This window comes from Python bivittatus, unplaced genomic scaffold (assembly GCF_059951505.1).
Source record: "Python bivittatus isolate LINGU-HERP-01145 unplaced genomic scaffold, Pbiv_v1 ctg000480_np1212, whole genome shotgun sequence".
Classification (NCBI taxonomy): domain Eukaryota; kingdom Metazoa; phylum Chordata; class Lepidosauria; order Squamata; family Pythonidae; genus Python; species Python bivittatus.
Genome location: NW_028277075.1, coordinates 12032923 through 12045775, shown reverse-complemented (window position 1 = coordinate 12045775; position 12853 = coordinate 12032923). Strand labels below are relative to the sequence as shown.

The following is a 12853-nucleotide window of genomic DNA, read 5'->3' as shown; positions in this document are numbered from 1 at the left end:
GTTAATTTTTTTAAAATCAATATACTGTTACTGAATTGCTGCTTATGAAAGCCAAAGCCCATTGAAATGTTTTTCTAAACAGGGATGCTGGGCCAGCAATGAAGTAGAGGTCTCAGCCCAGTGTCTGGAGGCATATATGGCAGGATGGATCAAAAGAACCTTAAATTCCTGCAAGATAGATTTGCTGTTTGTGCATGACTATCCTAGGTCAAACTTGACCCTTAAATTAGATTTGGATAGGGTTGCATTTCCTCTGAAAGACTCAGTCTGTGATTTGTTGGGCCCTGGAGCAAGCTGTAGCCATGAGGTCCTTTGCCCAGCTTTGGCTAGTGGGCCAGCTCTGGATTTTTTTGATTGAGAAACGTAACTCACACCCTTATCACCTTATGGTGAAACTACTGCAATGTGTTTTGTGTAAGACTGCCCTTGAAGACAGTTCAGATGCCCCAACTGGTTGACCTGACAGGAGGAAGTAGATTCTGCAGAATAACATCTACTTTGAGGCTGCTGCATTGGTTACCAATAGGCAGCTGGGCCCAATTCAAAATATCATTGCTTTTAATCTTTAAAGTCCTATGTAATGATACTCTGGTATTTTTAGGATTGTCGCTTAGAATCATGAGTACCCTGCTCTAGTCATTCATCCTGAAAGTGACTATTCTGTGTCTTACCCACAGGAGATAAAAGGGATGAGAGCTTGGAACATGGCCTCTTGGGGGTAGACTCTTGAGATACAGGAACTGCTACCTTACTTGCATTTTGCAAAGCAGCAGAAACCATCTTTTTCTGACAATTTTTTAATGCGGATGATAGAATTGGGTGCATTTGTAATTCACAGAAACAGAGTTTGAAGGGTCCTCAGATCATCTGTTTCAACCCCCCCAAATTTCTTTGGTATTATGTTAATCTATTATGATTTTAATTTTTCTGTTATGTAAACAACCTCAAGTTGTTTTAAGGAGGATGCTACAAAAATGTTAAACAAATCAATAAATGTAGCTTGATGTGGTTCTATGTCATTTAGGCCAAAACCACATTAAAAGTGTATGAAATTAACAGAGAGAGACTGAAGACATCTTTGCAAGATGCAGTAGAGGAAAACGGCCATCTTCATGAAAGTGAAAAACAAGTATGTTCTTTCCACTGACTCTATACACATTTAGACATTTATTCTTTAAACTGTTAAATGTTGTAAGAAAAATGAGAAATCTAAAGGAAAATTTCACAGAGCATCAACAGCAATTAAATTTTGAGACTTTGTTTTTTAGCAGATAAATCTGTTCAGTACTGATAAAAAAAAATTACATGGAGTGATTTATTCCTCAACCGGCAGGTTACTGGGCCAGTTGAAGATGGAAGAGAGATCATGTGTGCAAAAGGGCGTGGGGGTGAGACAAGGATAACATAATATCTCTGAGCTCCTAACTCAGATTTTATTATTCAGGTTTTTTTGTTAGATTTGTATCACTTTTTTTTATATAATGTGATTTTGCAAACTTATCTTTCTAGTTATTACAAGAAGCTGAAGGATGGGATGAACGATTTAGTGAACTAAATGAGCAGACAAAAATGTTTGAATCATCTCAAACAAATATGGAGGAAGCTCTTAAAAATAAAGAAAGTCAAGTCAAGGTACACATATTTCTATTTTTTTAGCACTGAGTGGCCTAGCAAAGAAAAATATAAACAGAGTTCTCAGAGGACATATTCAACAGATTTTAACGTAAATGCAAGTGGCTCCCTCAGAGATCAAATAAACCATTGCCAGTTAAAAATTTGTGTTGCCTGATATGGAGAAAAATGTACCTGCTCTTATGCTTTGGCACCTGTTTTAATGTCTTCATTGAATGGCAATTGAGATGTGCTCCACATTCTGTGAATCCATTTTTACTAATATTTACAGACCACTGACTTGCCACAGTAGTGCGTGAATTTCTAAAAACCTTTTTTTCTCTCTTGGAAAAAAGTTTATGAGGATGCACAATACCTATTAAGAATGTAGTTTTGAGCATGAAACATCTTACCTTGATACTTGTTTTGTATAGAATCCAAGATTCACTGTTTCTCTTTCTGTTCTAAAATACTGCTTAGTCGCTGACAGACGGCTTACTAAGGATGAAAGACTGGAGCTGTGCAACAGGAGAGCAGGATTCTACTGATGACAACCACGGGAATAATGATATAAAGAGTGAAACGGAAAATGGGCAGCATTTAGGTAAAAATATGTTCAGATTTCAGTTAGTAAACTGCTGTCATTATAAATAACTCTGTATCTTCAAAAAGAAATAAATTATAATACATTAAGCTTGTAACGAATAGCCTATTTCACTCATGGCATAATGTTTTTCCCCCAAAAGCTTTATACTGGTATATTCTGGATTTCTTAGTGCTACATTATATTAAGATCAATTCAGAATAGTTTTTCTCAACACCAGCCTTTGAAGTAAGATTAGAAGCAACAGTAAAGACAAGTTTTTGGGATGTTCTATCATCTCACCCCCCCCCCCGGACTTATTAAAAAGAAACTTTTTGATATCAGCAGCCCTCACCTGGAGGTCAGTTACTTTTATCCTGAGGACGAACTAACAAAATACCAAACCCATCTGAAAAATTCTGTTGCTTCTCAGGAGCTTAATATATAAATTGTTGATATCCCCTTGTTCCTACTTAAAGTCATATTAAAATGTCAAGGGAGAGGACAAAAGGAATATTTTTAATGCTAATGTTATTTTTTATAAAATCCAAAATTAGTTTTCTGAGCTTTACTGTTTTCTATCTTCATTTCTTTAACCAGATGATCCAGAAAAAGAAACTGTAAAGAAGCTAATTTATGCTGCAAAGGTAAGTGTGTAATACTGAAGTTTTAACTATTTTAAAATCTGTAAAGATTAGTATTGGTAAAAAAAAAAAGGGGGGGGGTATTTGAACTGTGAGAAAATATTTTATATATTGAAGGGAAGGATGTTAGTGAAATAAACTTCAGTTTTAAGAAGGCACTTAAACTTTCTGGATTGATTCCAGAATTACAGAAGCTTTTTGCTAAAGGAACTGATAGCCAGTTAGAGCTCCAATTAGGAGAGGAGCTAAGAGGTAAATTTCACCCATTCCTTCCCATGTGCCCCTGCCTAGCTGTAGTGGAAGTTCCCAACTCTTAAGAACATCTTTTCAAAGAACATCCTTTGGGAGGAGCTATAATTGTCAATATTGCCCTCCACTCTCCTTCAGCAGGAACATCGCATGAATGGAATTCTTCTCACTGGAACTCTGGATCCATGCCAATTGCTTTTTTGTGTTTAATGTATCTTTAGAAACAAATCTGTAAGGTGGTCACATTTCACTGGAGAATGTTCCCTGCACTTGTAAACTACTGTACAGACAGACAATAAACTAGAATTAATATGAGATCTGTTCTAGAGGTGCAAATGTCTTCTTCCTTGCAATAATGATCTTACATAGTTTATCTTCCTTCATTGTATAGCTAAACGCTTGTCTAAAATCTTTGGAAACAGAAAGGAATCAATTATATTCAAAGTTAACTGATGAAAAGAAAGCAAAAGAGGAACTTGCAGGTAATCACAAATTTTTTCATAGATTTTAAGATGAGCAAGAAAGTAAGCTGAATATGCTATTTTTTAAATTAGGTTTTTGAAAGTAATGCTTTAGAAAAAAATATATTACACATAGTCCTCGCTTAACGACCACAATTGGGACCGGAATTTAGGTTGCTAAGCAATGTGGTTGTTAAGTGAATTACCACATGACCGCTTCACTTATTGACTGCAATCCCGGCACTCCCAGCTGCCATCGTTAAGCAAGAATCACAGGTTGTTAAGCAGACAGAGTCCCAAGTAAGGAGCACAGGGGTGCCTCGTGGGAGTGGGGAAGGCTCTGGGAGGCCAGGTGCAGGCCACGCATGAGTTGGGGGGGTGCTGCAGTGCGGCGCAAAGTCATAGCCATCCCTGGAAGCCACAGCTGCCCCAGCCTGGCTCAGTAGTGCAGAACTGCAGGGGCACTGCAGTTCCTCCCACCTGCCTATCTCCCCCCCCCCATCTATGCTCTTTTGGCCACCCCTGCACAGTGGTACTTGGCAGTGGCAATGCCAGGTCTGGAACTGAAGTAAAGGCCTGAAGCCTTCATCAGTCTCAGGCAGCTGCCACCTCCCCAAGGCCTCAACTTCAGCCCCAGTGCTGCTGTTGCCACTGAGAAATGCCGCCTCAGGCCTCACACTGCTGCCTTTCGCGGCCTCACACCATTCCCCAAGCTGTACCTCTTGTTCCTTTCCTAAAGCTGTCGTCCCATTCTTTCCTCAAGCCACGTGTCCCATACCTTCTGCGAGCTGGCATCCCATTCTCACAATCCGTCGGAAACCTAGTCTTCTCCAGGGGTTGCAAGGATGGGATGCTGGCTTGCAGAAGATGTGTTTCCTGTTATAAGCTGGTGTGTCTCTGTGTAGGCCTAGAGCAAAACCCGACCCTCAGATACATATGGAAGTAAAACATATTTTGCATTTTTATGGTGGTACAAGTCATTTTTCAGTTATTAATATATAATTTAAGGGTTTAAAAAAAAATACAGAGCTATGTACAGTATTGTAGAGTAAAAACTGTGGAATAAAATGTTCCTGGTTGAACTAAAGTGCCTTTATGAGCACCTTCAATTTGCAGCATTCAATTTTATGGCTCCAAAAGATTGCTTATTTGTACTTATTTCTTTCTGCCAGAACGGACTGAAAGACTACAAAGGGAACATGTCATTTTGCAGTCGGGGAATACAGAGTTTGAAAGTGAAGTTCAAAAGCTTCAGCAAAAGCTTAAAGTCATGACAGAACTATACCAAGAAAATGAAATGAATCTTCACAGGTATTGGTGGCAGTGGATTTATTGCTTAATAAGTCACTCATTAATTCATTAATTAATGTTATTTCTCTGTAATTGAATGTTTTCAATTGGTAGCACAAATATGTAACCTACATTCGCCAAATTATTTGTGCCAATATTGGGATGATATTACTAAATCCAGCTCTACAAGTGTTAGAGTTACTCTAACCCCTACAGAGTAACTTAAAGGAAGTATTTTTATATTTGTTTACTATGTGTTTGGCTTATTGGAAAACATTTTAGAATGCAAAATACTTATTTTGAGACCAGGTGTGATTAATCTACTGTACAAAGAACTGAACTTTCCCTTTGAATTCTTTAAAAAGTCCTACCTGAACGTCATTTCACCCTGTAGCCTTGAATACATAAAGAGCTTAGATCCAAAAACTGGATAATTTTTATGTGCATGTGTCTGACTCGGTGCCAACCACTTCTCCTTTGAGAGAAGCCAAATAGTGAAAGTTCTAGTTTCACTCCCCATCATCATTTTGTGTGTACTGTACATATAAACACATTGCACCCAACAAGGTTCTGCATTAAAAATTTATTTTTCAGAGTAACACCTACAATCATGCATCATTCAGAGGCTCTATTCAAGTTCTTTTACTGCCTGATCCTATGCATTTTTATTTGGAAACTCCACGTTTCAGTAGAGTATGTTCTGTAGTAAGTGCATAGTGATTTGCATGTAGTACAGTTCAACACCGTTTTTGTAGTTGTCCTCTGTTACTAGAACTACAAAACACAACAGGGTTACATTGCAGCGGGGGGTTTAAATAATTTTTGTGAAAGTGGATTTCATAAGAAAAGTAAAAAAGCAGTAGAGTTATGACTAATGATAAGCATATTTACTTTTTAAAAGGAAATTAACTGTAGAAGAAAAAGAACGTTTGCAGAAAGAAGAAAAACTTTCCAAAGTTGATGAGAAAATTAATCATGCTGCTGAAGAACTGAATGCCTATCGGTAATTTCACTGAGAATTATATTAAACAATTCCAAATTTTTGAAAAGGGGATAGAGAATAACTGCAGGAGTACCAGTCTAGCATTGTACTTGAGATATTTCTAGTAGTGTGTCAGAGGGAAGAAGCACTGTCCCACAAATCTATGAAGCAACATTAAACATAAATGTTTGCTTTCAAAGGTGTCCTTGCAAATGGAAAGGCAGTCTGCTCGTGCAGGAACTCCTTCCTCCAGTTTTCCTATCTGCATATTGTGTATGTTGTAGTCATTTATGCCACATTCCTCAGTAGTCTGGAGGGCCATGAAATCCTAAGGTACAGCTGGGAAAGATGCAAAGGACTGCAATTAGAAGAGGACCCAGAAAAGCCCTGTTGGATAATAGGAGTTCCATTCATACTTCTTTGGATTTAGTTCAGAACCTCTCCAGAAGAGGAGAGAGTTTTAGATAGCTCATGATTCCTAAGAATCAGTTAGATAAATTATATATTATTCCTTTTTTTAAATCACAAGTATTAGAGTGCTTACTTTTCAATAGAAGAGATAATTCTGCTAAAGTTCAGTCTTTCCACTAGATCCATAAATAGGACTGTGTCATTCAAACCAACTTCAGTTAAGAAGAATTCCATTCACATCGAATCCTGTCTCTTTTAGGAACAACTGAGTTTTGCAAGCAAAGAGATTGCAGCAGGCAGATTCTGATACATTTTGGTGGATAAATATACCTGATTGATCTCCTTTTTCAATAGTCTTGCCAACTTGATCCGATTTTTTAAAAAATAAATCAATTTACCTACTCCTAAGTTATTTAATAAAGTTTTGTAATGATAATATCAGTTGGACAAAATTTCTCCTTGTAATAACTTTATAGACAACGGGCAAAAGATCTTGAAGAAGAACTAGAAAGAACTGTTCGCTCTTATGAGAATCAGGTATGTCTTTTGTTAATTGGCACCTTGTGTAACGTGGCTTCAGTTCATTGGCCTCTTTGGAGAAAAAAGTAGTTTGAAATTACTTTTCAATGCTAGATGTATTCTAAATTATTTCAATTGGAATTTTATTTGATTTATATCCTGCCTTTCATTCAGGAGCTCATTTAGCCTTATTTAAAACTTCACAACTTAATTTTTTGTTTAATTAAAGTTATTATGTAAATAGAACAGAGTAACTAAAGTTGAGTCTGAACATCTACATGGAAGCAAATTGATATGACTTTTATTGAATCCTTTCAGTAAAATTTGTTGCCTGGTAAATATACATGTGATTTTAGTTATTTTTGGTTTAATGGCAGAGCTTTGTTTAAGCAACATCTCTCTTGTAACTTCAATGGCTTATATTCTATAGTATAAAGTAATACTCTTAAGTAAGATTATTATTATTTTACCTATATTTGCTTTCTGTTAAAAAGAACATGTAAAAATGTCAGTTTGATTTTGCTTCTGAATTAATGTGTAGTTTTGTTTAATAGATTATGTCACATGAGAAAAAAGCTCATGATAATTGGGTAAGTTAACACTACTTTTCTGTCCATCTGAAAAAACATGTTATTTATTGTTGTAGAGTGTTATCAGTAAGAAAGGTTACAAACATGGTCAGCTGTTAGATTTTTTTCTCAAGACATATGATTGCTCTTTTGGACTGCAGATGCTCCAGAATGACCCTGTTTCTTAGGATTGTATGTCAGGTGATCTGAGATGCAGTATTGAAGGTTCACTGGAAGCTGAGAAATCCAGATGTGCCTCTGTAGATTGCACTCATCCACAATTGCTTAGATCAATAAGAAATCTATTTATAAAACTCTTTTTAACTTGATGCTTTTCAATATATATAAAATCCTAAAGTCTTTCCTATTTTTTTTTAATGCTTGGCTGTACTTCTGCAAAAAGACTTAGCCATAGTTCCAACAGAACGTCAGAAGGAAAGCTCTAAAGGTAGAGCAAAAATAGACACTAAAGCTTTCAGAAATTCTCTGTACAGAACTGTAGCCTAGGCAGTTGAATAGTGGCAATGCATATCTTCCCAGATTTTTTTTTTAAAGATAAATCAGAAGTGCCAATTTTAAAATCATTTTCTGTCTGTGAATGCTATATGCTTTTTTTTCTGAATTATGACTTTCAGAATTCATTTTCTTTAAGTTAAAAAAAGTTCCTTAAGTGAAATGTCCTCATTAATGTTTTCTGTTATAAACCACTTCGGGTTTATTCTTGTTTCTGTGCTATTTTAATAAGGGTCAGCTATTCTCTGATGCTTTTATGTAACTATAAGACTTTCTGTCTTATGGTAACATTAGTTTTGCAATAATATTTTGTTCCACTTACCGCAGTCTTTTACTTACTTTTTTTTAAAATCCATCTCATTCTACTATTGTAAGAGAGTAAAGATTTGCTAAAATGGCAATTCTTCCTGGAACTAAATTCACATGTAGGTGCTAAACTGTTATTTTACTTAGTAGTTTAAGTTAAAGTGCCCAGGACAGAATTAGTACAATGATGTGAAGATTGCTTCCCTGATCCAGAGATCTTTGTGTACATAATGCCCATGATAATCTCTGTGTATACAAGCTGCCTTACTTACTTTAGTGCAGGGGTTCCATCAAGATGAGTGGAGAAACTCTTACAGTTTTCATGGCTTTCTTAGGTATTAAACACTAGATCAGAATATTAATAATTAACAGTGAAGAAGCAACAGGCTATTTGACTCACACCAAAAAAGTATTCACAGTGGTTCAGGCATTTAGAATGCACTGATATCTGCAAAGCTTTGGAATGTGGACTTTACTCATAGGCTAGTTACTTAGACAAACTGGATTTGCCTGCTTTATCTGTAATGTCATTTAAAATAATGTATGGGCCTTAAAGGTAATGGTTCTAAATTTTAATAAAATGGTTATACGCTTGATTTTTGAAATATTTGTTGAACTTTCAAAAATTATAGCACATATTTATTTTGACAAAATTCTAATATGTGGTATATATTTAAAGTTAACAGCCCGGGCAGCTGAAAGACAACTGAATGATATGAGAAAAGAAAATCTACATAGTAGACAAAAGTGAGTATAAAGATGTTCATGCTTAAAAAAAGTATTCTAAAAATGAATTATTGTTGGGTTACTGTTTAGCACTAGCATTATTTTTTTTTAAAATATTAATTTTATTAAACATTACAATTAAAACAATACAAACTAATACAAACTAAAAAAAGAAAAAAAATAGAAAGTGCAGAAAAAAAAAGAAAAATAGAAAAGAAAGAAAAAATAAGAATATTGCAAAGTAAAACAAAAGAAATATATTATTTTATTTATTATTATTATTTATTGGATTTCTCCCCCACCCATCTCCCCCACAATAGGGGACTCTGGGTGGCTTACAAAGACATTAAAACTATAAATACATAATATATAGAATTAAAACAATACGAAAAAAGGAACATCCAAGAAGACAGAAAATCGGGCCAGGGACAGCCAGCCACTATGGGGTTAGCCATCTCCCTGCTTGAGATATTCCCTCCCCACCCCAGGCCAAGTGACAGAGCCAGGTCTTCAAGGTCCTTTGGAAGGCCAGAAGTGAGGGGGCCAATCGCACCTCCGGGGGCAGAATGTTCCAAAGAGCAGGAACTACCACAGAGAAGGCCCGCCTTCTGGACCCCGCTAGACGGAGTTCTTTTACTGAGGGGGTCCGAAGCATGCCCTCTCTGTGTGAACGAGTGGGATGGGTTGAAGTCATAGGGGAGAGGCGGTCCGTTAGGTAACCTGGCCCCATGCCATGTAGGGCTTTAAAGGTAATAACCAACACCTTGAATTGGACCCAGAAGCAAACTCGTACCCAATGCAGCTCGCGGAGCAATGGTGTTATATGGGCCCTTCTCGGGGCTCCAAAAATAGCCCGCATGTCCGCATTCTGGACCAGCTGTAGCTTCCGGATACTCTTCAAGGGTAGCCCCATGTAGAGCACATTGCAGTAGTCTATCTGGGAGATAACAAGGGCATGAGTGACTGTTCGAAGGGCATCCCGATCCAGGAAAGGGCGTAACTGATGCACAACCTGAAGTTGTGCAAAGGCCCTCCTTGCCACGGCTGCCACCTGCTCTTCAAGCAGGGGCCGTGAGTCTAGGAGGACCCCCAGATTACGCACTGAGTCTGTCTGGGGTAGTGCCACCCCATCGAGCACCAAAGATGACAAAGTCCCAGATACAGAGGAGCCATTAACCCATATACACTCATATAAAGAAATTACTTCCCCCTTCATCACAAGTATAAACAATTTAAGTAACTTATCACCTTCTCTTAAAATACAGAAAATGATCTCTTCTTCCTATATTTCATCTCTTATCTATAAACAAATCCTTAAAGCCTTGTTGTTCAGTCCCAATCAGCAAAAGTCCATCAAGGGTTACCAGAAATAACAATATATCTATTTTAACCTTGATCAAATAAACCAATTTTATATTCCTTCCTTTTACTTTTAACAATCTTGATCTTTAGTCCCTTCAAATAATGTTCTAGAACTTGATTGCTTTTCATTTTTTCTTTGTCCCTTCTCACAAAATTCTTCAAAGCTTTAACAAGTCTCTTTTGTAAATCCAATATAGGAAAGTTACCCAGGTCACTCTTTTGGTTTGTTATTTGTATATTCTTTTTAATTATTAAGACATCAGCCAGTTTCATTTGTACATCCAGTGTAGCATCTTTTTCCATATCATTCTTGTAGCTTGTCATTTTTAAAACCACTTTCAGATCAGTCTCAGTCTTGTCCAGTATAACTTGTTCCTGTTCCATAACATCTTTTAAATACAGTCTATCTGTAATGGCAGACACTCTTAAAATTAACTTCTGGGTCTATTGTTCACAAATATCCTTCAATATGTCCAATATTAAAATATTTTGCTCCATTTTGTATTAATAAGTCAAATGTAAATGTTCTATGCTTTAATGTAATCTTAGTTCCTTCTGGTTCCCTTTAGTGTCCAACTTTCAAAGTCCCATCCTATCATTTTTTTTTAAGAATTCAAAACAAAAGCATTTTCCCATGGGAAAGATTCTTATAATTAATTCCAAACTCTTATTTTTAATCTATCTGGACCCTTAGCCCATTTGTAACTTTCCAAGATGACGTTCCAATAACCCTTTTGCTGTTTATTCCAAAAAAAAATTTTTTTTTAATCTTTAAACTTGTATTTAAAACTTCTTTTGCTAAGGATTGAAGGAAACTCTCCCAGTGCTATAAAACTTGTTGATTCAAAGATTCCTAATAGCTGAAAAGCAGCTAAGCAATTTCTTAAAGGGATTAGAAAAGGAAATATGCAAATCCAGTGTCCATAAAGGTGCTGACTGCAGTTTAAGCAAAGATAGCTTTCCCTCATCTCCCAGAGCTCTAAACCTGCTGGAGACCACTGTCTTGCAATCTCATCGTGAAGAGCAACTGTCTGGAGCACTCGTGGGCAATTTCAAGTCCTCTTCTTGTCCAGAGAGGAATTACAAAGAGCCAGTCTACTCACCAGCTCTTCATTTCACTGCAGTTGTCAGCTCCACTTTTAGCAGAGCCGTCTTCAGTTCACCATTTCTTCCCTGGAAGTCCCAGCACTAGCATTATCCTGATGGTTTCTTAGACATCACAGAACCATCCCTTTATATACTTAAAATAATAATCATGCGTTTCATTGGAATTTTAGCTAAGAACTAGATTTGCTAGATAATAACAGAAATAAAGCTTATATTTATTTCAGTTAATATTAGATACACAGATACACAGCATATCAACTGAATTCTACTTTTTTAAGGGACATAGATGTTATATAAATATAAAATGGTTAAGATTCAAGGGTGTTTTGTGACTTCCCTGTCCTTGACTTTGTGCTTTTCTGCTGATTTCTACATTTCTCCCCACCAGATTCAGACATACTGCAGGCTGTCTGGAGGGTTCACTAACCTTGAGGCATGGCTTTTGTGGGGTGGGGATGGGGCTACAACAAAAGAAAAAAAAAAGAACAAACACCATTGTAAGTTCTTGTATTTCCCTGAATCCAGCTCAATTAGATAATAACTTGAGGTACTTTGATAGTGCTATACTGTATTTAGAATGCTTAGATGATATTTGATTCAATTGATTCTACTACTAATTAATAATAATTACTGTTGTTATTACTTGGGACAGTGACAGTGTGATCTGAAATTGTGAGTTGTTACTATTGGACCTTTGTCACAGTCAGATCTTTCTCTGTTGGCTTTTGAGTTCTCCTCAGCCACTCCGCAGCACAAGGAGGAAGGACTTACTTGATCAGTTCACCCCCCAGGCACCGATGGACCCTGTTGGGTTCCACGGGATATTTTGGGTTGTTTTTGGGACTTAGATCCATGGTTCATCTGAAGTCTAAATCATTCCCTGGAATGAAGGGAGCAGTGGACTTGGATCAGATGGCAGCTATGTGGATTCTCTTTACTTGTGGATCCCAAAAAGCTTTCAGGGGTGCTTTGAAAGTTGAAATGGCAGAAGAGGCCTGTAGTGCACTATTGGAGGAAAACAAAGAGTGAATCCAGTCAAGCATGGATAAGAGCCTATATTAATGATTACCTTGTGGCAAAAAGAGTGGTGAAATGTGGCTATTTCTCCACTCTTATTGTGACCACAGATAGCCACTAGCTCTGTTCAAGGTGACCTGATGTCTCCTATGTAGAGATGGGTCTGAGGAACATTTACAAGGCCACTGTGAAAACTATTTGAGGCATCTGTGAGATAGTCATTTGGATCCACTCTGAGATGGACTCTGGCTTTGTAGGTCCTTTGGAGATGACCAAGGCTAGATCTGGGGTGGTTATCTGGGAAGAATTTTATCCCAGTGGTCCCAAGAAACAATATAGATTACTCAGGGATATAAGAGTGTCCACCTGTATATTAGATCCATGCTGCTGCTGACTAGTTATGGCCTCCTAGGAGACAGTATGTGGTTGGATCCAGGTGGTGATGTATGTATTGTTGAACAAGGAGGAGGTTCCACCAGTTCTTAAATAAATGATGGTCCATG

The 12853-nt window shown here is 37.0% G+C and overlaps 1 protein-coding gene across 4 annotated transcripts in view; it reads left to right on the top strand.

Moving 5' to 3' along the window:
• Positions 1 to 12853, top strand: part of MIA2 (MIA SH3 domain ER export factor 2) — a 54612-nt gene that overhangs the window by 29805 nt on the left and 11954 nt on the right. For all 4 annotated transcript variants that reach the window (XM_025173118.2, XM_015889808.3, XM_088145349.1 and 1 more), the window contains 10 exons: positions 1025 to 1129; positions 1510 to 1632; positions 2092 to 2215; positions 2795 to 2841; positions 3479 to 3569; positions 4721 to 4859; positions 5740 to 5841; positions 6708 to 6768; positions 7305 to 7340; positions 8818 to 8885. In XM_025173118.2, coding sequence (XP_025028886.1) covers positions 1025 to 1129; positions 1510 to 1632; positions 2092 to 2215; positions 2795 to 2841; positions 3479 to 3569; positions 4721 to 4859; positions 5740 to 5841; positions 6708 to 6768; positions 7305 to 7340; positions 8818 to 8885 — 896 coding nt within the window. The remainder of the gene's footprint in view (positions 1 to 1024; positions 1130 to 1509; positions 1633 to 2091; positions 2216 to 2794; positions 2842 to 3478; positions 3570 to 4720; positions 4860 to 5739; positions 5842 to 6707; positions 6769 to 7304; positions 7341 to 8817; positions 8886 to 12853) is intronic.